A 19,528-nucleotide genomic window follows, 5' to 3' on the forward strand; every position below is an offset into this window, starting at 1 on the left:
CTCACGCCGACAAACCCTTGAATAATACATCGTCGTTGGACTCCCGCGGCGCAGTCTGCCCCACGTACACTTCACATTTCCACCGACGGTACTTCAGCTTTGATCAGAGATCTGTAATTGCACTATGTTTCGTTGTTTTAGCGCTTTTTCATGGTTATTTATTTATGAAATGTCAAATCTAGTCACCGAGTTGTGTCATTGTTGCTGCTAACACTACCTCTTATTTAACGTTAAGAAAATAAAAAGATACTTCATATTTATTTGTATTTCTTTCATCGGATTGTTATGGCTAGCGTGGGCTTGTGAGGCTTCATCGTGTCATCTGCCAGCGACTGAACATGTGTGTGATTTGGCCACTCAGAAAAATAATAAAGATGAATAATAGAGATGAAACGTGACTTTCTGCTTCTTTTTATTTTATTTGAATGAAGGTGTGTGCACATTGAATGAAGACACACATTGACGAGAACAGATTTATGCAAAACATGTGCACAGATAATGATTTTGCTCGTCACACAGGATTTATAAAACAAAAGCATCAACAACATATTTAAAAAATGTTTACATCACGTATAAACTAACTACAAACTAAGTATGTGTACTGTACATTCATAAACAACTCATACAAATACAGAATGCTACACAACTACTAACTGGTTTCCAGGTTAGTTTTTCAATATCTACTACTTCTAACCAACCCTAACCCAATATCTACTACTTCTAACCTAACCCTAACCCAATATCTACTACTTCTAACCTAACCCTAACCCAATATCTACTACTACTAACCAAACCTAACCCTAACCCAATATCTACTACTACTAACCTAACCCTAACCCCCTAACACAATATCTACTACTACTAACCTAACCCTAACCCCATATCTACTACTTCTAACCAAACCTAACCCCCTAACCCCATATCTACTACTTCTAACCCAATAACACACATGTCTGCTTAATATGGTCTATAATACGGGTTTAGTTACTGTCCTCAAAGCTTCCACTGCTGCTGTAAGAAGAGCTCAGTCTCATGGTGCTCATGGGATCAGACACGTACCCTGAAGAAGAGACAAATCAATAACAACGGGGACTCATCAGTTTTGTTGATGATAATAATATTGACGTGCCAGCATCAGTACTATTCTTCACTTTGTAAAACGTTTTTAAAAAAATGTACATTGAAGGGTAACAGAAATTGTATATAGAATAAAATAAACAATAACATCAGGTAAAAAAAAAATTCAAATCAACATTGCATAAGAACAAAGTCTCCAAAAGCACACAGTATTTAAAGCACAAACCATTGCGATCAACCGGAGAAAACTGCATGTTACTTCTGAGTTCCTCCAGCGAAAGGCCTCCGGACTCTCGACGCCGCTCACTGAAAAATAAAAACACATCAAATCAACCGGTGAAACAATAGAAATACATAAAAGTGTTGTTTACATGGAGAGAGCCAGGCGACATGGAGCTGGATACATTAAATATGTAATGTCCCACCTGATACCTGCTCTCACTTTCTCTTCAGGAGTTCAGTGTACGAACGTATGACGGGGCGACCGCACACAACATTTGATATTTTAATATTTTTAATGATCTGTACAAAATGTAAACTCCATTATGGATGAATTTGCACTTTTTTGGGGCCGCAAACACCCAGAAAGGTTGCGTCTATCTGTGGATGGAGCGCCGGGGGAATGACAGGAAAGACGTTGCCCCTCCACAATAACCCCACCTCTTGTTTCTGGGTTCATAGCGACTGTTACCAGGCTCCAACACACACACACACACACACACGCAAACACACACACACACACGCAGACACACACACACAGCACAGAGCATGAAAGCCAGGCGCCTTACGGAGGCCTACCTCCTCGGCCAGGATGCCATGCATGTTTTATTGCATTTGCTTTCCTTTTGTTTCCTGGTCGGTATCCCAGCAACTCCAAACTCTCACTGTTCCAGTACGTCTCTGAACTGGTCCACATGTTACCGGCTTAACGATTGTTCAAAGGGAGTCCTTTCTACAAAGCCTGTTCGACATTGTGTCCGAGCAAAGGTTTCCACCAAAACATTTAATTGAAATTGAATTAAATTGAACATTTAATTGAAGTTGGAAAACAACTTTAGATTTCTTGGTTACGGCTTTTTCAGCACTTTTCTGAGCCCATGTGTAAGTCTCATCTGCAGGTTAATTGTAAAAATCATGAACTAAATCAATTTAATACATTTAAACATCTGTTCTCCCTCTTAAATGATGACAATAATAAGTATAGAATTAGTCAAATCGGTGTTTTTGTGTCAAACATTTTCAACGGATGAAAGCTCTGAGATTCTTCAGAGGTCGACTTCACTGACGTCCTATTATTGAAGAAAAATATTATATATTAGATATTGCTGCACTGTAGAAACTTAATATATAGCAATAATATACAGCTGAAAGCCAACTGTTGTGTCAGCCGGGGAGGTGGCAGTTAGTTTGTCATCATTATGTTGGTTATTCAATTCAAAAAAAGGATTTTTCTTTTTCTTTTGTCCCACAAAAAGAAAAGGTCACCGGCTTAAAACCAGGTTTAACAGCGGCTGGGTTCTCGGCTGAGGGCGAACGTGGATTACTCTCTCACCTCTGACTCCAGAAGGCGTAGGCGCGAGAGTTGAGGGCGTACTCCAGCTCGAAGCGGGAGCGCAGGGCGGCCACGTGGCTCCGGCCGGGTCCTCCTCGCCCCAGCAGACAGTCCGAGGAGGAGGAGGAGGGCGACAGGGAGCCGCTGCTGTTGCTGGAGGCTGGAGACATCAGCTGCCACACAAACCACATCAGGGGCCGCGCTCTGCTGTGTTCAGCAGGCGGACGGCGGGGGGGTCATATATACCTCAACGTTGCACAAGCATTCCTCCAGGTTGGAAACCACTTCGGAGAACTTGGGCCTGTCCTGAAAGGGGGGCGGACGATAGTTTATTTCCGCTTCAATGCTGAACAATCAATCATTTGTTCCCACAACAGACGGACAACACGTCTCTCAGACACCCGTCCAGGAGTTTTTTTGTTTTGTTTTCGTCCACCCACACATGAAGCAAAGGTGAACTCCGCTTCAAAAGCAGTCCTCAGATCTGTTGCCTCGCTGTGGAAGAACAAACACGGCCACGCCGTTCAATTATGCATCCTCAGATAGAGGCCACGGTCCGCCGGGGCACGCTGCTTTAATACTACAACAACAACAACAACAACAACAAGAATACAAGCACTTTTACACTCATCTGTCAAACGCTGCTAAAAACTCCACGTCTGACTGCTGCTACAATACAGACACATTTTTTTTATAGTTCTTAATTTATAAATGATATGTTGTCTAAATGTTATTTGTTGTTGTTGTTAACTGTTTGCACGTTATCAATTTTAGCACTATTATTATTACTCACTTTATGTCGGACAAGAGACAAACATACTTTTGGTCTTCTGTATTTTGAATAAATGGAAAATTGACGTTAAGATGACTTTGACAACGCTGTAAACAAGGAAAACACATGACACACTTTTAAAGTTCTGAGTTTAGGAAACACTTTTCTCCTCCTGTTTATTATCTGTCAGTACTTCTCTCGCCAATTTCAGATGATATTTGTGCCACACGTCTGAGAGCAGTGTTGTACAATCTGCTTCTCTCCGGCGTTGACAAATACAAAGTCGCTGTAAACACAGAACAGCGTGTGTGTGTGTGCATGTGTGCGTGTGTGTGTATGTGTGCGTGTGTGTGTGTCACTTGTAAACCCCCCTGGCAGCTGCTATAGGCGTCCTATACGGATCACACTCTTATTAAAAGTGACTGAAGTTGCAGTGGGGCGAGACGATCACAGCGGGGAGCGAGCAACCGGTTGGCAAACAGGAAGGAGACGGCGCCACAGAGGGAGCGATGTACCAGCACGGTCGGCCGCGTCACGACGCGTCTTAATGAGGCCGAGCACAAAAACAGGCCCGGCTAATTATGAACATGAGCACCGAGCGGACGATCGCACACGCCGCGTGCGATCGTGAATGTGAACAGCCGTGCAATAATGCATCGTCTGGGGACATGTTGTGCCGGAGCAGCTTACTCGGCATGGCTCGGCCCTCCCGAGCCTCCGTGTGTTTAAATAGCTAACGACATATGGGAGGATGCTAATGGTGAGATTATTTTTCGCAGGTTGAATCTACCACGCAACACCTGGCAGAGGATACGCAGGACAGCGCGGCTCATAAGTGCACACAACACGCCCTGTCACTGAATCGAGAACGATCATTTCATCAGGCCTCGGATGAGGTGCGACACGCAGGTGTAATCCCGTCTTTTACCTCGGGGCAACCGTTCCAGCCTCTCATCAGAAGGGCGGAGATGGGTTTGGGGATGGAGTAGCCGACTGGAGGCCGGATGTGGTGGTAGGCCATGTCTGCTGCTGCAGCGGCTGTGGACACAACAACGTCTTAAATCTACTCCAGTTGAGTAAGACGGCCTTTTTTTGTTCTGTGCTCTGTGTTTTTCTTGCATTAGTGTGTGTGTGTGTGTGTTTTTTTAAATATATATTTAGTCACATCAAAACACGTGTAGCCAATGTCAGACAGAGGGGTCCAGATTGATGGGGGACGGACGATGTCAGAGCCACCGTGATGTCGAGTGGATTCTGTGACTCTAACATTGAGGTTAATTCATCGCGTGCTGGTGTTTAATCGACACTCGGTCTCTTGTGGGGTGTTTTCACATAAACTGTCACAATTTGGGCCAAAATACCTGGTTTCAAGTGAGCGAAGGGGATTTCTCCAGTGAGCAGCTCCCACAGACAGAGGGCGTAGCTGAACATGTCGGCCTTCACAGAGTAGCGATTGCACTGGGTGAACACCTCGGGAGCCATCCAACGCAGGTTCTAGACACACACACACACACACACACATATTTGCACAAACACACACATTTCGATGAATCTTTATTGCCTAAGAGATATTTTTTACATTTTTTAGACATCACTCACACACACAAACTAAGGCCCAATTACTGACATAAACACTGTGTCCAAGCAAGGGCAAGTAGTTCCTCACAACAGAATATACACAGGCAGTCCTCAAGAGATGTAACACACTTAACACCAAACTGCAGGCCAAGCACTCTGGGTAGCGGTGAGTCAGCACATTGAGACAAAATCTGCATGCTTGCAGTTTTCTTTCTTTTTTTTTTTTTGCTTGTGAGTTATTGATGGCAGGTGCAGAAGCAGCAGCTATTTCTTGATCTCCTGCCTTATTCTTGCATGGATGCTGCAGATGGTGTGAGCGTGTTTTGCCAAAGAGGGAGGAAGAACTCATTCCAGAAGGTTTTGTTTGTGTCATAAAATAAATCGGAGAGAGAGGAGAACGGCACTGACCCCCGGCTGCTTGGTCATGTTGTCCTCAGACACAGATTGTAGAAATCTAGATTCTAAAGAGGAAGAAGAAGTCATGCGATGAAAAAAAGAGAACTAATGGTCATTTAATGGCATGTCGACTCACATCGAGCTGAGCAAAAACAAACTGATGGCAAGAAACTAACAAGTGAAACCAACAGAAACGTTGCTGCCGGACTAACTTGCTGAACTAAATGTGTTTTTATATAAATGATTAAAAACAATTGAGCTATTGGCTTATGTTTTAACTTTATGATTTAATATCTATTATTAGACAGTGCAGTTTGCATAACTTAGTCAAAGCAGAAGCCACGTGACCTCCAGAAGTGTTTCTGACCGTCATGAGTTACTCTTCACCCGCCTCGGTAAGATAACGTTAGCTTCTATTATGCTAGTTTTCTCGCGTGTTAGCAACAAAGTTATTTCCATCTAAAGACTTTTTCTTGCACTTTACTGTAGTTTGTTAAGTCTAGTGTGTAACGGTAAGTGTATTTGAAGATTAAAGAGGTCATATAGAGATTTGTTTTTGTTTTTGAGATGGCATTTTGTTTTACTGCTAAGAGTATTTGTCAAAAATGATTGTGTTTACTTCATCGGTGAAACAGGCACCGTGTTTATACAGAAAAGTACGACGTTGCATCTTTGAGAGAGTGAGGTTTTACCAACATATTCTTGCTGTTACAAACATACAGTTCTTTAACAAATACATTTAAAAGAAAGGTTAATGCCGCCTCAATTTTGTTGAACACCGCGAAATGTCTCCTACCTCCAAAATCAGCCACCACTGCGTGTCCGTCCTCATACAGCAGAATATTGTGGCTGGAAGGATCACATGCATCATGAGTAAAGACAGCGGTTCTCCAATCGGCTCGTACCATCCCACCCACCACCTCCTGTGCCCACCCACCTGTTGAGGTCCCTGTGGATGATGGGCTGGGTGAGGTTGTGCAGGTACTCCATGCCCTTGGCCACGTCGATGGCAATGATGAGCTTGGACTGCAGGTCGATAAGCCTGTCCATTGACACATCATTAAAGCAGCAGCCACTTAGCGCCAGATCAATGCGCCCCTGCCAATCACACGCAGCACTTTACACGGATCAATAGGACGGTCTATGAAGACGGCACCTGGCCACAGTTTGCGGAACACTTCATCTGGATCAATGTTGGTCCGCCCTGCTTCCGAGGAGGATAATGAGACCTGGAGTCGTTGGCCGTGCTGTGTAAACATGTGGCCTCGTAAAACACGGAGTAACTAAAGGTAGTTCAAGCTCTATTTAGGTCTCAACGTCGGGATTTAGACGCCGTCAAAGTGTGTGAAGAATCAAACGGACCGCACGCTAACACACCAGACCGCATGTTTTTTTTTAAGCTTCACTCGTTGAATTTACCAGAAACACCTTTATAGATGGAATGCATTGCAATCCAAGCGCCCTGCAATGAAGGATATGCCTTTGTTGTGTCGCAATGTGTCGCGGTGATTTTGGCCAGCTCTTTCACAAACATGAAGGAACTAAATATTAGGAACAAAAACGTAAACGCGTGTCAAAAGTGACCGTTGAGTTGAACTAACTTTCTAGCACAGAAACCACATTTTAATTTGTGCGATGCCGACTACAGACGGGATGATATACCGTGGGCTCCTTCCTCACCTCTTCTGCTCGTGCAGCAGAGAGAACAGAGAGCCTCCAGACACGTACTGGGTCACGATGGCGAACTGGCTGGGGTCGTCCAGACACGCGCCCACAAAGGGGATGATACAGGGGTGGTTGAGGCGACAGAGGATGGAGACCTCTCTGCAGAACATGTCCACGTCCGACTTCGAGCAGTACGTGTTGGCTCGATAGCTGCAATCAACATTGGATGGTGAAGAGACTCATTAGCCCCCCCACCCCACACCTCTTATGGGATGTTAAATGTCATCTTGACAAGTGGAGCAGTACCGTTTTATGGCCACAACTTTGTTTCTGCATTTGCCTCGGTAGACTTTTCCAAAGGAGCCTGAGTGTGAAACAGATTGAATCCGTTATACCTGAATCCTGATTATCTGAAGCAGGTAGCAAAGGGAGCAGAAGATGTATGAACAGAGTTACCCGATCCAATAATTTCCTTGAACTCCAGCTCCGACAGCTGAAGATGGAAATGAGATGGGAGGCTGGCCCTGAGCAGCAGAACTTCTGCCTTCTCTGAAAACATCAATCAATGGAAAGCTTTACAAGAGTTCAATGCATCCTTATCCCCACAACGCTGCAGCAGCTTTTTATATTTATGTAAAATATATGAATATGGGCCTGTGCACGCTGGTCTGCTTTGAACCGGTTAGTCAGATTAGAAATAATTGAATATGCACCAAATCATTTTTTATATATATATATATATAATATTTATTTTTTTGTCTTTGGATGTGTGTGTATGTATATATATATATATGTATATACAGGACTGTCTCAGAAAATTAGAATATTGTGATAAAGTTCTTTATTTTCTGTAATGCAATTAAAAAAACAAAAATGTCATGCATTCTGGATTCATTACAAATCAACTGAAATATTGCAAGCCTTTTATTCTTTTAATATTGCTGATTATGGCTTACAGCTTAAGAAAACTCTAAAATCCTATCTCATAAAATTTTAATATTTCCTCAGACCAAGTAAAAAAAAGATTTATAACAGCTGAGTGTTTGTCAAGGCTCAGGAAACCCTTGCAGGTGTTTCGAGTTAATTAGACAATTCAAGTGATTTGTTTAATACCCTACTAGTATACTTTTTCATGATATTCTAATATTTAGAGATAGGATATTTGAGTTTTCTTAAGCTGTAAGCCATAATCAGCAATAAATCAGAATAAAAGGCTTGCAATATTTCAGTTGATTTGTAATGAATCCAGAATGCATGACATTTTTGTTTTTTTAATTGCATTACAGAAAATAAAGAACTTCATCACAATATTCTAATTTTCTGAGACAGTCCTGTATATATACATATATATCTATATATATATGTATAATTTTTCTCTGTTTTATGTTTTATTTTTGTAATGTTTGTCTGACATTTTTGTATTTGTTTTATGTTAATATATCTAATTGAATACAAAAAATTGTGAAAAAAAAGATTATTAGATAACTAAATATGCACCAAATAGGTTTTTATGTATATTCGTAATACATTTACACTACCAGGTAGATACAGTGCACTGTAACATGCGGATGATTTTTCAAGTTTATGTTGAACTCTTGATGTTCGGAGGCTTTTCACATCGGTTTCCTCAATAGACCAATCAGACCTATAGATTCTATATTGTGACACACAGACGGATCTGTAGTTTCAGTGGTAAGGACGTCAGCAGGTGTGATCACCAGCAGCTGAGCCCCCTCCCTTGGCAACGGAGTGTGTGTGTGTGTGTGTGTGCTGTCATGTCAGCTGACAGGTGATGTGAAATGTGGGAAAACCTGCTCTGCTTCACTCCACCTCGCTACCTTTGGTCATGCTTTTGATCTTTCCCAGCGGAGACGGGACAGAAACGTAAGACCCATCTGGAAGAGAGGCGACATGATCAGTAACGGGAGGACTTGACGTGATTCAAATTTTTTTTTAGGCCAGACAATATAATCTCCAGCAGTACTCACCCCCTCCCGGCTGTGAGTACTCGTTGCAGGGGGAGTCATCTGGACGCTTGTAGTGTTTCAGTAATGTGACAATGGCGTCATGGCCTGAGGAAGTACACCTCAAGTATGTTAGAAAGGGACAGTTCTAGTCTTTTGAAGTGCTGTTGCATGAGGTACTGATCCACAGTCAGTGAAGTACGCCCCCTGTGGAGCAGCAGCACTGGCACAGTAGCAAAACAATGCTGTAGACGGGTCAGCACAACGTATTTTAGCAACCGTAAAAAAAAATCCATATCAGTTTAAGTGTAGCCTACGTTATATTTATCATATATATTCTACAAACGACCAGAACTATCCCTTCGATATGAGTTTTACAGTCGATCTCGGCACCATACCGACAGACCTCTTTCATAGGCCCACATGAGGCAGGTCTGCTCGTCCTTCTCCCCACTGGACCTGCTGGAGTCGCAGGCCACCAGGTTCATGTCCGCCCCGCTGTCCAGCAAGAACTGCACCAGGCGGATGTGGCCGTGAAAACAGGCGCTGTGAAGAGCTAAGTAGAGTATTAATTATAGAATTACAGTGAAAAAACACAACTTGATCTCACGGCACGTGTTTTCCGAGTCACCCGTGTGTCCATCTCTGCCCTGGTGGTTGATGCTCATCGCATTCTGGCTTAACAAGAGCTTGATCATCTCCAGGTCTTTGCCATAGGTGCACGCACTGTGACACAAGACAAGCGCTCATTATCGCCCCTGAACACGAATCGCACGTTAGAGGTGACCAACACATATTGAACTGTGCATGCGAGGCATGCGTTCTGTGTCTATTCTCAGTGCGGTGATTGCATTTTTCAGATTATGAATAATTACAGCGTGCGAGTCCACACCTATGAAGTGCGGTCTCGCTGAATATGTTCTCCTTCGACAGACTGTCTGCGCCAGAAAGCTGTATGATCTCCTTCGCCGCCTCAAATTTCCCATTATAGCAGGCCCTGATGAGACACATTAAACACGGCAGTTCATCTCCGCTTTCATGACATCTTCCCACCCCAAAAAAAGGCTGCAGAAGGACACTGCCACCAGGAAGCCGTTTTACAGGTGTAATGGCGTGTCTCCGTAGATGTTGACGGAGTGAGGCTGCACGTCAAAGTTGCCCCGCAGGAGGAAACGCACGACCTCGTGGTGACCAAAGCGGGCGCAGAAGTGGAGGGGGACGTGATCTTCGTTGTCCTGAGCGTTGACTGGAGAGAACCGCGGCAAAGTGAAAGGAGAGTTCATCATTTTCCATGCGGACTCTGGGAAATCTGAACTGAATGCGCGGCTCACCGTCAGCTTTGCTGCCTTCCCCCATCAGGAGCTCGATGATGCTGAGGAAACCCTTGGCTGCAGCCAGATGCAGAGGCTGGTCACCGACTTCACCACTTGCATTCACATCGGCCCCGAACTTGAGCAGCAGTTTTGCCACCTGAAGGCCAGACGGAGAGGTGAGAGGACGCATATCATTTCAGGGTTTTTTACCTTCGCATTGAAAATGCGGAAGGTTATGTTTTGATCGCCGTGTATTTATTTATTTATTTGTATGCGTGTTAATCGCATAACACAAAAAGTATTAAGCCGAATCGCATGAAATCTGGTGGGATGATTGGTTATTATCCGGGGACCATTTGATTAGATTTTGGGATTGATCGGGTCAAAGGTCAAGATCTTCTTTTTACCATAGCACGGTCAATTTCTATCCAATTGGCATGCAACTAATGCCAACATGTTCATAATTCAATGCCCAATCTTGTGATATGCGAAGGTATGCGCTCTACCGAGTGCCCGTTCTAGTTTATTTATTTATTTGTATGCGTGTTATTCGCGTAACAAAAAAAGTTGTAAACCGAATCGCATGAAATTTGGTGGGATGATTGGTTATTATCCGGGGACCATTTGATTAGACTTTGGGATCGATCGGGTCAAAGGTCAAGGTCATGAAAAGGTCAAAATCTTCTTTTTACCATAGCACGGTCAATTTTTATCCAATTGGCATGCAACTAATGCCAACATGTTCATAATTCAATGCCCAATCTTGTGATATGCGAAGGTATGCGCTCTACCGAGTGCCCGTTCTAGTTTACAAATGCAGCTGTGGTGAATACGAGCACTTCACCTGCTCATGGCTGTTATAAGAAGCGATATGCAGCGGGGTGAAGAACACAGCATCCTGAACATTCACACCAGCTCCGTGCTGCAGGAGGATATCTGCGGCCTGTCGGAGAGAGGAGCGTCACATCATCAACGCGTAGAAAGGCAATGAGAAGTCTGGAGATGTACCTCATTTTCCCTCACGGTAATTGAAGGCAACAAAAAGAGAAAGAAGTCGCCTCGTGTCTCACCTCGTGGTGGCCAGCCAACGTGGCGACATGCAGGGCACTGAGGGCGCCGTAGCCCGCCTGCTGCACGTCGGCCCCTCCGTGGAGAAGTGCAGTCAGCAGCTCAGCATTGTCCTGCAGCACAAGGCGGTCATAAACCCAAAATATAAAGCCATTAAAATCAGCTCCAACTCTACCAGCTGCAACATTCAAGGGATGTACTCGGGCATCTCGTTATGAATTAGGCCATTCTGCATGACTCCTTTTTACTTTTGATTTTCAATGTTGATGCTCAGTTCACATGCATGACCTTTTGACCTTTACTTGTAACAGAGTATTTCTACACCGAGGTATTGCTATACTTTTACCTAAGTAAAAGATCAGAGTACTTCTCCCACCACTGGTACTTGCACTCCACCATGTGGTAGGAAGGCTCTTCACCACATAACAACCCAAGCGAGACAAAGACAGATTGCACCTCAACAAAACATTGAAAAAACATACAAATTCTGTATTTATTACCCCCTTAGTTGTCGTCACCTTGTATGCAGCCAGGTGGAGCGCGGTGAATCCATTCCTGGACAATCTGGAAGGACGCAGGCCTTTGAGCATCAGGGTGCGGATGTGTGTCGTGTTACCTGGGTCACAAATAAATGATGTGCTGGACAAAAAATTCACTCCACAAAACACTTTTATTTTAGAAAGTTCACATGTATTCGTCCCCTAACTGTTTGTATTGACTCTTTATGTCCACAGTAACATCAGGGAGGTCATCTTCAGACAACAATGTCAGCCAGCTCATCGTAATCCCTCCTCACGCTGCCACGGTTTTGCCGAGGAGTTATTAATAGGCTCTAGTAGTCATGCATACCTCCACAGACGCAGCACAGATGCAGCAGCGACAGCCCCTTCTCCGTGCGGTAGCTCAGGTTCACCTTCTGAAAAGCTTCATCCGAGCTGAGCCAAAGAAAGTCAACATCACCTGCTTGTGAGAATTGACACCCGGCTGAAGAGAGCACGGCCATAAAAAGCAACACTACATCCACCGAGATGGACTTTAAACAATGACTGAATTCAGTTTTAAAAACAGATTGTTGTTGTTGTCAACCTGAAAGCAAGTCTGAGGTCCACGATCTCCTTGTCTTTGAGCAGGAGATCATCTTCCAACTTCTCGACGATCACGGCGTACGACTCGCCCACCTTCTTCTTCCACTCATCTTCACAGCCCCATCGCCACGGGTTAAAAAGAATAACCATTTGAACACATTATTTCCATCGCTCACCAACTGCCCATAAGCAGGAATACTCATATTTTACCTCGGAAATAGACTCCAAACAACTGTATTTTAACTCTTCTATGTGTAATTGACAAATACTAAGTTTTGAAAAGGATTGTGCAACTTGTTAGTGTTTGACTGTGATGACAGCCAACATTAGAGCCCAACCCTCCAGTCTTTCTTTTTCTTCTTCAATTCAATCCTCGATTTTCGTCTGAAATCAATAATATCCCTAAACAATCACAAACACACTCAGATATTACCTGTGCACGTCTGGGATGGTCTTGATTTGTAATTTCCCATCGATAAGGTCTCTCTTCTCGTGTGATATCTGCTGTATAGTTTGGGTAAGGCAGTAATACAATCTCTCACTCGGCCACAATTGCACAGGTCCAGATAAAGGGGGGGTTCATGGCTGCGGGCTAAAAATAAACACCTTTGAGTGGAATGCCGAACAACTACGACAACTGATCTCCCTCCAAATGACAGCAGGCAGGTTTCAATGGGATTGAGTTCATGTACGAGATACACATATATATATATATATTACAAATTCAGTTTTATTTTTATTCTTTCATATTTCTTTTTAATATTTATATATATAAATATATACATATATATTTTATTTTATATACATATATATATTCATATTTTTTTTAAGTTAAATTAAAGCAACACTATGTAACAATTGTACCTTAAAATAACAGCTTGAAAAAAATTGTGCCGCTACAATGACTTTTAATATGGCGATTTGCGGCTCCGCCATTGCCATCGGGGGTCTGTGGGGAAATAACTCCGCTATGTACGATTCTGGAGCCGCCCGATCCGGGGCGGATGTACTTCGACCTGCTTTCTCGCAGTGATTACGCAATGTCATAAAGTGCCACTCCACGCTCGCAGCTCCAGTATAATGGTAGCTTTTTTATGTAGCTTTTTGGTGTTGTCAACAATATTGTATTCGATCACACGTACTCCACTTTCAAACATTTAGAAAACAACGTATATAGGCTGAAAACGCGATCGGTATTTCATCTAAACTAAATGTTGTCATTCTTTTGGTTATGTTGTAACAATTCGCCCTTAGCAACTCAATCAAGGGGAAAAGGTACAATACGCTAAAAAAAAAAGAAAAGGGAATGGGCGGATCTGCGAGTTCTGGTGTTAACTCTCTCTGCTCAAATGGTCGTAAAAGAAAAACACAGTCGATATGCGGAAACCCAAATGTTATTATATTAAATCAAATTCAATGCATCTGCAAGCCCCCAAAATGAACACATACACTAAAAAGTCAAACCCACTCAAAACGAAGTATAATCCCCGGATCCCGACAGTCCCCAAAGTCTTTGCAGTCCCCCAAAACAAAAGTAAATGACTGCACGCACACACCCTCCCCCCAAAAGCCGGCAAACAGCTGACCGACCAGGCGGAGACGTGGCGAGGCGCCGCGTTCAATCCCCGCGCTACTTCACCCTAGTCCGGTAGGTGCTGGGCCCAGTTCACAGTGTTCCTGCGCAGTCTTCGTATTAGTGATCCCGCCCGTTGGTATAAATCCAAAATAGAAACAGTCGCCGGATTGCTGCCGTTCTGAGTCCGCCGCCTGTCAGCGCGCTCCAAACAAAAAAAAACTTGCGTCACCTCCCCCTCGTCACCTTTTATAACCCGTGACACGTACAAATAATAACAATAATTATTATTATTATTATAATACAGGACAACACATGATCCTAACTCAATACAAGTGTCTGCGAGGCTGCGTCTATCGTAACTGGGTATTTACGACACTGAAGTAAACGTTAAATACCTCAAAAACTGAAGGGGGCGCTAAAAGGGAAAAACTACATAGTGGGGCTTTAAAATAAGTTCAAATTAAAATATAATTAAATAATTATATATATATATATATATACATCAGTGTATATTTCTTCTTTCTGACATATGTTGACTTTTCATTGCAGGATTATGGGTCACTAAGTAACATCAACTCTAATCCAGCAATTATTGCATTGTGGCAATTTGAATATAGTTATTGGTTAAACATGACCAAAATGTCTGCTGTGAAGAAGTCTCATTAATAAATACGAGTTTTGAAGTCCCCTTTCTCTTGACTGTTATGAGACAATGAACACGTCTATGTAGAGCCGTGCTGTGGATGAGGCAATGAGGGAAATACGTCTAAAAGAAAGTTATACATTCTATCAGTAGAACTTACAAAACCGTAAATGGAAGGATGAAAACTTCAACTTTATCTCATACTTAAAAAGACTGATAATCTCGATTATTAACTTCGATCGTTGGCTTTCCTCCGAGTGATGTCTTCATACAGTCCCTCCCTGAACTTCAACATCTCCTCCAGGTTCTTACACTGTAAGGACTCCTGCATAGACATCAGCGTCGTGCCCGTGGGTAAGGTGAGCGTCGAGCCCCCGAGGGCGGCCTGCAGCATCTCCAGAGACAGAGAGAACGAGCCTTGCTGATCGGGGCACACGGGAAACAAACACGCGTTCCACAAGCTACACCTCGACGCGTCGCCGGAGAACCTCAGCGCCTCGCCGTCCAGCCCCCAGCGGCGCAGACGCTCCGCCAGGCTGAAGCCAAACAGCTGCAGGTCCTCCGTGTGCGCCGGTGCGTCCACGCTGCGCTTCAAGCTGTCGCCGATCCCAAAGGCGACGGTTACGAACCCGGTTCCGCGTGTGTCGTTCACACACAGGGAGTGCATGAAGACTCCGTCGGGCACCGAGAGGCCCGCGCCGACCCAGCAGCCGCTGACGATGGAGCCCCCCCCGACGGACGCTCCCGCCCCCAGCCTGGAGTACTCCACCACCGACCCGGCTGCCACGCGGCAACCCGGATCCAACACGCTGCCCATGACGCAGCCTCCCGCGTCCGCGTTGACGCTGAAGGCGGACGCCAGGAGACCCAGCTCGCTCTTCAGCGCCGCGTCCTGCGCGAGGTGGAAGAGGTACTCCGACGTGGTGCCGATGTGGTAAAACTTGGAGTCGTTCAGCAGAACGACGTTCAAGGGAGTCCCCTTCAGAAAGCGGAAGATCTTTCGGCGCACCTCCGCCAGGCTGCTCTCCTCTTCGGTGACATTGGCGGCGTCGCTGGTGTAATCTATCGTGGCTCCGGGGCCCAGAGCCTGGAGGAAGTCCCCGTATGCGTCGACCTCGCAGTCCAAAGGCCCCAGCTCCTTCAGCAGAGCGAGGAGAGACTTCGCCGCGTCGAAGTCGACGTAATAGGCGCTGTCCGTGTAGACGAACTCCGCGTCGGACGGAGACGAGCTCCCGCTCCGCCTTCGACACACGGCTCCGCTGCCTCGCATCTTCTCGACCGTCGGCTTGTGCAGAAAGCGCAGGCAGGAAACGTTCTCCACGTCGGAGTCAGTCGACTTTTGGTTCGAGTCCAACACGAACACTCCGTGGGTCGTCCCGATAGAGAGCGAGGACGGGTGGGCCAAAGCTGTGAAGCCCGGTTTGTCAAACCTCACACTCGCCTCATCGCCAGTACTGTAGAGCTCGATGTCGTCTGCGCAGGTCACCAGCACACCGGGCTTCATCCGGGATGGGAAGTCCACATACAAGGCCAGCTTGAGCTCCAGCATCTGGTAGAGGGGGTCGCCCAGCGGCACGGCGGTGAAGATCTTCCCCAATGCGCTGGCACTGGGCAGACGCTGACTCAACCCTCCTGGACGGAGGAGGAGTGGGAAACATCACACACACACACACACACACACACATCACATGCAGCATCTAAAACAAAATCAGCTTCACACACTTTCTTTTAAAGCCCCAAATATTCGGAAGATGCTATAATAACATAATAATTATGGACATTTTAGCAACTGGCATGTCTTGGCTTCATCGTGTGTTTGAGCAATTTTGATCATTGTATTAATTTTCACAATAAGCCACATCATTCAAAGAATGTACATTTCACATATAAGATCATTTATTCCGTTAACTACATGATAATGATCACCTGCTGTAAGAGGACGGCAGTGTGTGTGTGTGTGTGTAGTTTTTGACCTCATGTTCGACTCTGTTGTGTTGCCATATTTCAATGAATATGTATATGTATATATATTAAATATTTGATTCTTGAATGTGAAAATGAATTTGGCTCCCGTGGATCCAACAGTAATCATGACTGTGGTGTTGGGATTTGGACAAATTCACACGCAAGAAGTGTGAAACGGCCGGTGTGGACATTTCAACGCATAGCTGCTTATTATATTCTATTATTTGTATTGAAAAGAGTTGGACATATTCGTGGAGCTGAAAGTCAAGTAACGAATTTTTATAATTGGCCTCAGGTTTTGGAAATCAATTCAGCTTTTCAGTTACTTTTTTTTAGATTTAATACAATCGTCTAGCTACTTAACTTAGGCCTATATGATAGTAAATTAAATGCATTTGGTTTTGTTTTAACTGAGCTGGGTTATGAAAAATTGTAATGGTCATTAAAAAAAATATATATATATATTTTATTTATCAATAGCTGTAGTTTGTTTAAAGTCTACCAGTAACAGAAATCCAGTGAAATCTCAAACCTGCGTGGATGAGGAGGACTCTCAGCCCGCTCAGAGCCTTCCCATAGATCTCATCCAGCTGCTGCAGTGCGTACAGAGTTGAGCCCCCATTTCCTTGAAAACAGGACATATCAGTAGTCATATTAATATTAATAATAATAATGTAGTGATTTGTTGCTCCCCTCCAGTGAAATGTATGCTGCCTGACTGACACACTCACCTATTTTAGATCCAGGCGGATCCGAGAAGACCTTGTAGTGAAGTCCGAGTGGAAGTTCTCTTCTGTCAACTTTCCCTCTGATCTGCAGCTCGTACGCGTCTCTCTGGCTCTCGTCCGCCGCGGTCACGACCACCACGTCCCAAAACTCCCCGGGCTGCACCTCCCGAGCTTCAGGAGAAGGAAACGCATGACACAGCTTCTTCAAACAAGAACACCTACTAAGAATAAAGAACAACATACAGGTTTCTCCAAACAAGAACACCTACTAAGAATAAAGAATAACATACAGGTTTCTCCAAACAAGAACACATACTAAGAATAAAGGATAACATACAGGCTTCTACATACTAAGAATAAAAGATAACACACAGGTTTCTCCAAATAAGAATACATACTAAAAATAAAGGATAACATACAGGCTTCTCCAAATAAGAATACATACTAAGAATAAAGGATAACATACACAGGCATCTACAAATAAGAAAAAATAGCCTACTAAAAATAAAGAATAATATACAGGTTTCTCCAAATAAGAATAAATACTAAGAATAAAGAATAATATACAGGCGTCTACATACTAAGAATAAAGGATAACACAGGGTGGGCTTTCAGCTCAGGAGAAGTGCACATACGTGTGGCGTTACAGTTAAATGAGTCCGTCAGATATAAAACTCACCACGCAGAGAGTTAAATTTTCTTATCTTTTCTCTTGTCGCCTTTTGTAACTTCTTGACACATTGCTGGTTCATGCCGCCTCTTCTAATTTCCATGAGACAAAGTCGCTGGTTCCGTCAACGGTTTAGTTTGAGGAGGGAGTCAGGAAACCTTTCGGTTACTTCCGGGTCACGTGGTTTCTTGTGTTTACAAAGACGGAGCACACGGTGAGGGGTGAACTGCAGGGCTCAACTCCTGATTTTATAGATTATTTATTACTCATAATTCAGTCAATGTTTTAGCATTTTTTGATAGAAACGTTTATAGAGAGTATAGAATTCACAAAACATCAGATGAATAGATGTGTTACTTTTACATATCTTTTTTTATTTTTTAACATACCGGTATATATGTTATAGTGATATTGACATATACCACTGATGCAAATACTCATTAAACATATTTTGATCGTGTTTTGCCTGCAACATTCTTTAACTAAAACAAAAACGTTTGGAACTAACCACCAAAAAATATGTAACAGTCATATTTGAACTATTTTAGATTGTTCTACCAGTTAATGGTGAAATTATATTGTCTGTAAATGTATTCTTCTCAGTAAAACACTTCTGTAGGTTAACCATGACATGCTAGGGCCTCTAATGTAGTAAATTAATCCATTACCTTTCAACAAGGACACAATACAGTAAAAAGGCGTTGCTTTAAGATTTGATTAACTGTTTTGATGTAATACATTTATTGTTTATATACTATTTAATGGTTTTACTAAATGTTTTTTGCAGCCAATTGACCTCACAAACAGGCCTACTTCCAAAGGTTAAAACAAATGCGGTCTAGTCAGGGAAGGGAACTGCCTGTCAAATTCATGAACTTTTGAAATAAGCTATTTTTATAAGAAATGACCATAATTTTTCACAAGGTGCTAACTATTAACACATTTTTATGGCAACAACATCCTGAGGCTCGTATTTGCAGGACATTAGAGTGCATGTCGTTACGAAATGTATTCTGAGAGAATTACCATGACAACAATATGTGGACATGTCCAGTGATTGGTTGTTGATATTTCAGTGGCGCTTAGGAGGAGGAAGACGCAATTACAGATACTCGAGGAGCGAGCTGGGGGAAATTTGGAGAAAGAGGTCCGACAATGTCAACAAATAAACGGAAACTTCCACAGTGGCATTCATGTGAACATTAAGTGTTGCTCTTGGACAAGTCTGCCTCCCAGATGACAGAAATGTCAGGAACCAAAGATAAAAAAACACCTGGCAGACGCACAAGGAGCCCGCTCAGGATGGAGGCTGCTCTGAAAGTGTTAGGACAGGCAGGCTGCATTCCTAAAACATGGAGGACACAGAGGAGTTGGGAGTGGGCACTGATAACGACTCCCTCACTGAACGAGGCGAGAATAGCACACGTGAAAGCAGCCGCTGCTCAGGGACCTGCAGCGAGGGTCAAGCTGTTGACC

General features: G+C 43.8%; 2 protein-coding genes across 3 annotated transcripts; both read right to left on the reverse strand.

The window, feature by feature from the left end:
- Nucleotides 1–399: 399 nt before the first annotated feature.
- Nucleotides 400–13,182, reverse strand: tnni3k (TNNI3 interacting kinase). Of its 2 annotated transcripts, XR_008831688.1 has the most exons (26): nucleotides 12,904–13,182; nucleotides 12,472–12,580; nucleotides 12,235–12,320; nucleotides 11,904–12,001; nucleotides 11,388–11,498; nucleotides 11,162–11,260; nucleotides 10,336–10,474; nucleotides 10,106–10,250; nucleotides 9,897–10,001; nucleotides 9,636–9,730; nucleotides 9,411–9,560; nucleotides 9,029–9,112; nucleotides 8,879–8,935; nucleotides 7,497–7,589; nucleotides 7,347–7,404; nucleotides 7,056–7,250; nucleotides 6,313–6,417; nucleotides 6,172–6,224; nucleotides 5,388–5,440; nucleotides 4,763–4,895; nucleotides 4,330–4,439; nucleotides 2,876–2,935; nucleotides 2,630–2,802; nucleotides 1,304–1,383; nucleotides 758–1,060; nucleotides 400–720 (listed from the first exon to the last, which is right to left on the reverse strand). XR_008831688.1 is itself a non-coding variant. In XM_056414298.1 (25 exons), the coding sequence occupies exons 1-25, from the start codon at nucleotides 12,941–12,943 to the stop codon at nucleotides 981–983; spliced, it is 2,511 nt and encodes an 836-aa protein (XP_056270273.1). In that variant the 5' UTR covers nucleotides 12,944–13,182; the 3' UTR covers nucleotides 400–980. The 2 variants fall into 2 exon arrangements, 1 of the variants encoding a protein (XP_056270273.1); XM_056414298.1 differs by having other exon boundaries at nucleotides 400–1,060.
- Nucleotides 13,183–14,033: 851 nt separating this feature from the next.
- fpgt (fucose-1-phosphate guanylyltransferase) lies at nucleotides 14,034–18,258 on the reverse strand. The gene is made up of 4 exons (XM_056414310.1): nucleotides 18,062–18,258; nucleotides 17,386–17,553; nucleotides 17,187–17,279; nucleotides 14,034–16,321 (listed from the first exon to the last, which is right to left on the reverse strand). Exons 1-4 carry the CDS (start codon nucleotides 18,153–18,155, stop codon nucleotides 14,919–14,921), a joined length of 1,758 nt encoding a protein of 585 aa, XP_056270285.1. The 5' UTR covers nucleotides 18,156–18,258; the 3' UTR covers nucleotides 14,034–14,918.
- Nucleotides 18,259–19,528: the final 1,270 nt, after the last annotated feature.

The sequence above is a fragment of the Pseudoliparis swirei genome, chromosome 5, assembly GCF_029220125.1.
Source record: "Pseudoliparis swirei isolate HS2019 ecotype Mariana Trench chromosome 5, NWPU_hadal_v1, whole genome shotgun sequence".
Lineage (NCBI taxonomy): Eukaryota > Metazoa > Chordata > Actinopteri > Perciformes > Liparidae > Pseudoliparis > Pseudoliparis swirei.

Bases quoted from the DNA above. Each gene is read 5' to 3' on its own strand.
- tnni3k (XM_056414298.1), bottom strand. From the start codon at position 12,943: ATGGGAAATTACAAATCAAGACCATCCCAGACGTGCACAG. The intron at 12,581-12,903 runs GTAATATCTGAG...GGGGCTGTGAAG, and splicing joins ACCATCCCAGACGTGCACAG to ATGAGTGGAAGAAGAAGGTG. The intron at 12,002-12,234 runs GTATGCATGACT...TTTGTGACCCAG, and splicing joins TCTGTGCTGCGTCTGTGGAG to GTAACACGACACACATCCGC.
- fpgt (XM_056414310.1), bottom strand. From the start codon at position 18,155: ATGGAAATTAGAAGAGGCGGCATGAACCAGCAATGTGTCAAGAAGTTA. The intron at 17,554-18,061 runs GTGAGTTTTATA...CTTCTCCTGAAG, and splicing joins AAAATTTAACTCTCTGCGTG to CTCGGGAGGTGCAGCCCGGG. The intron at 16,322-17,186 runs GTTTGAGATTTC...TCCTCCGTCCAG, and splicing joins AGTCCTCCTCATCCACGCAG to GAGGGTTGAGTCAGCGTCTG.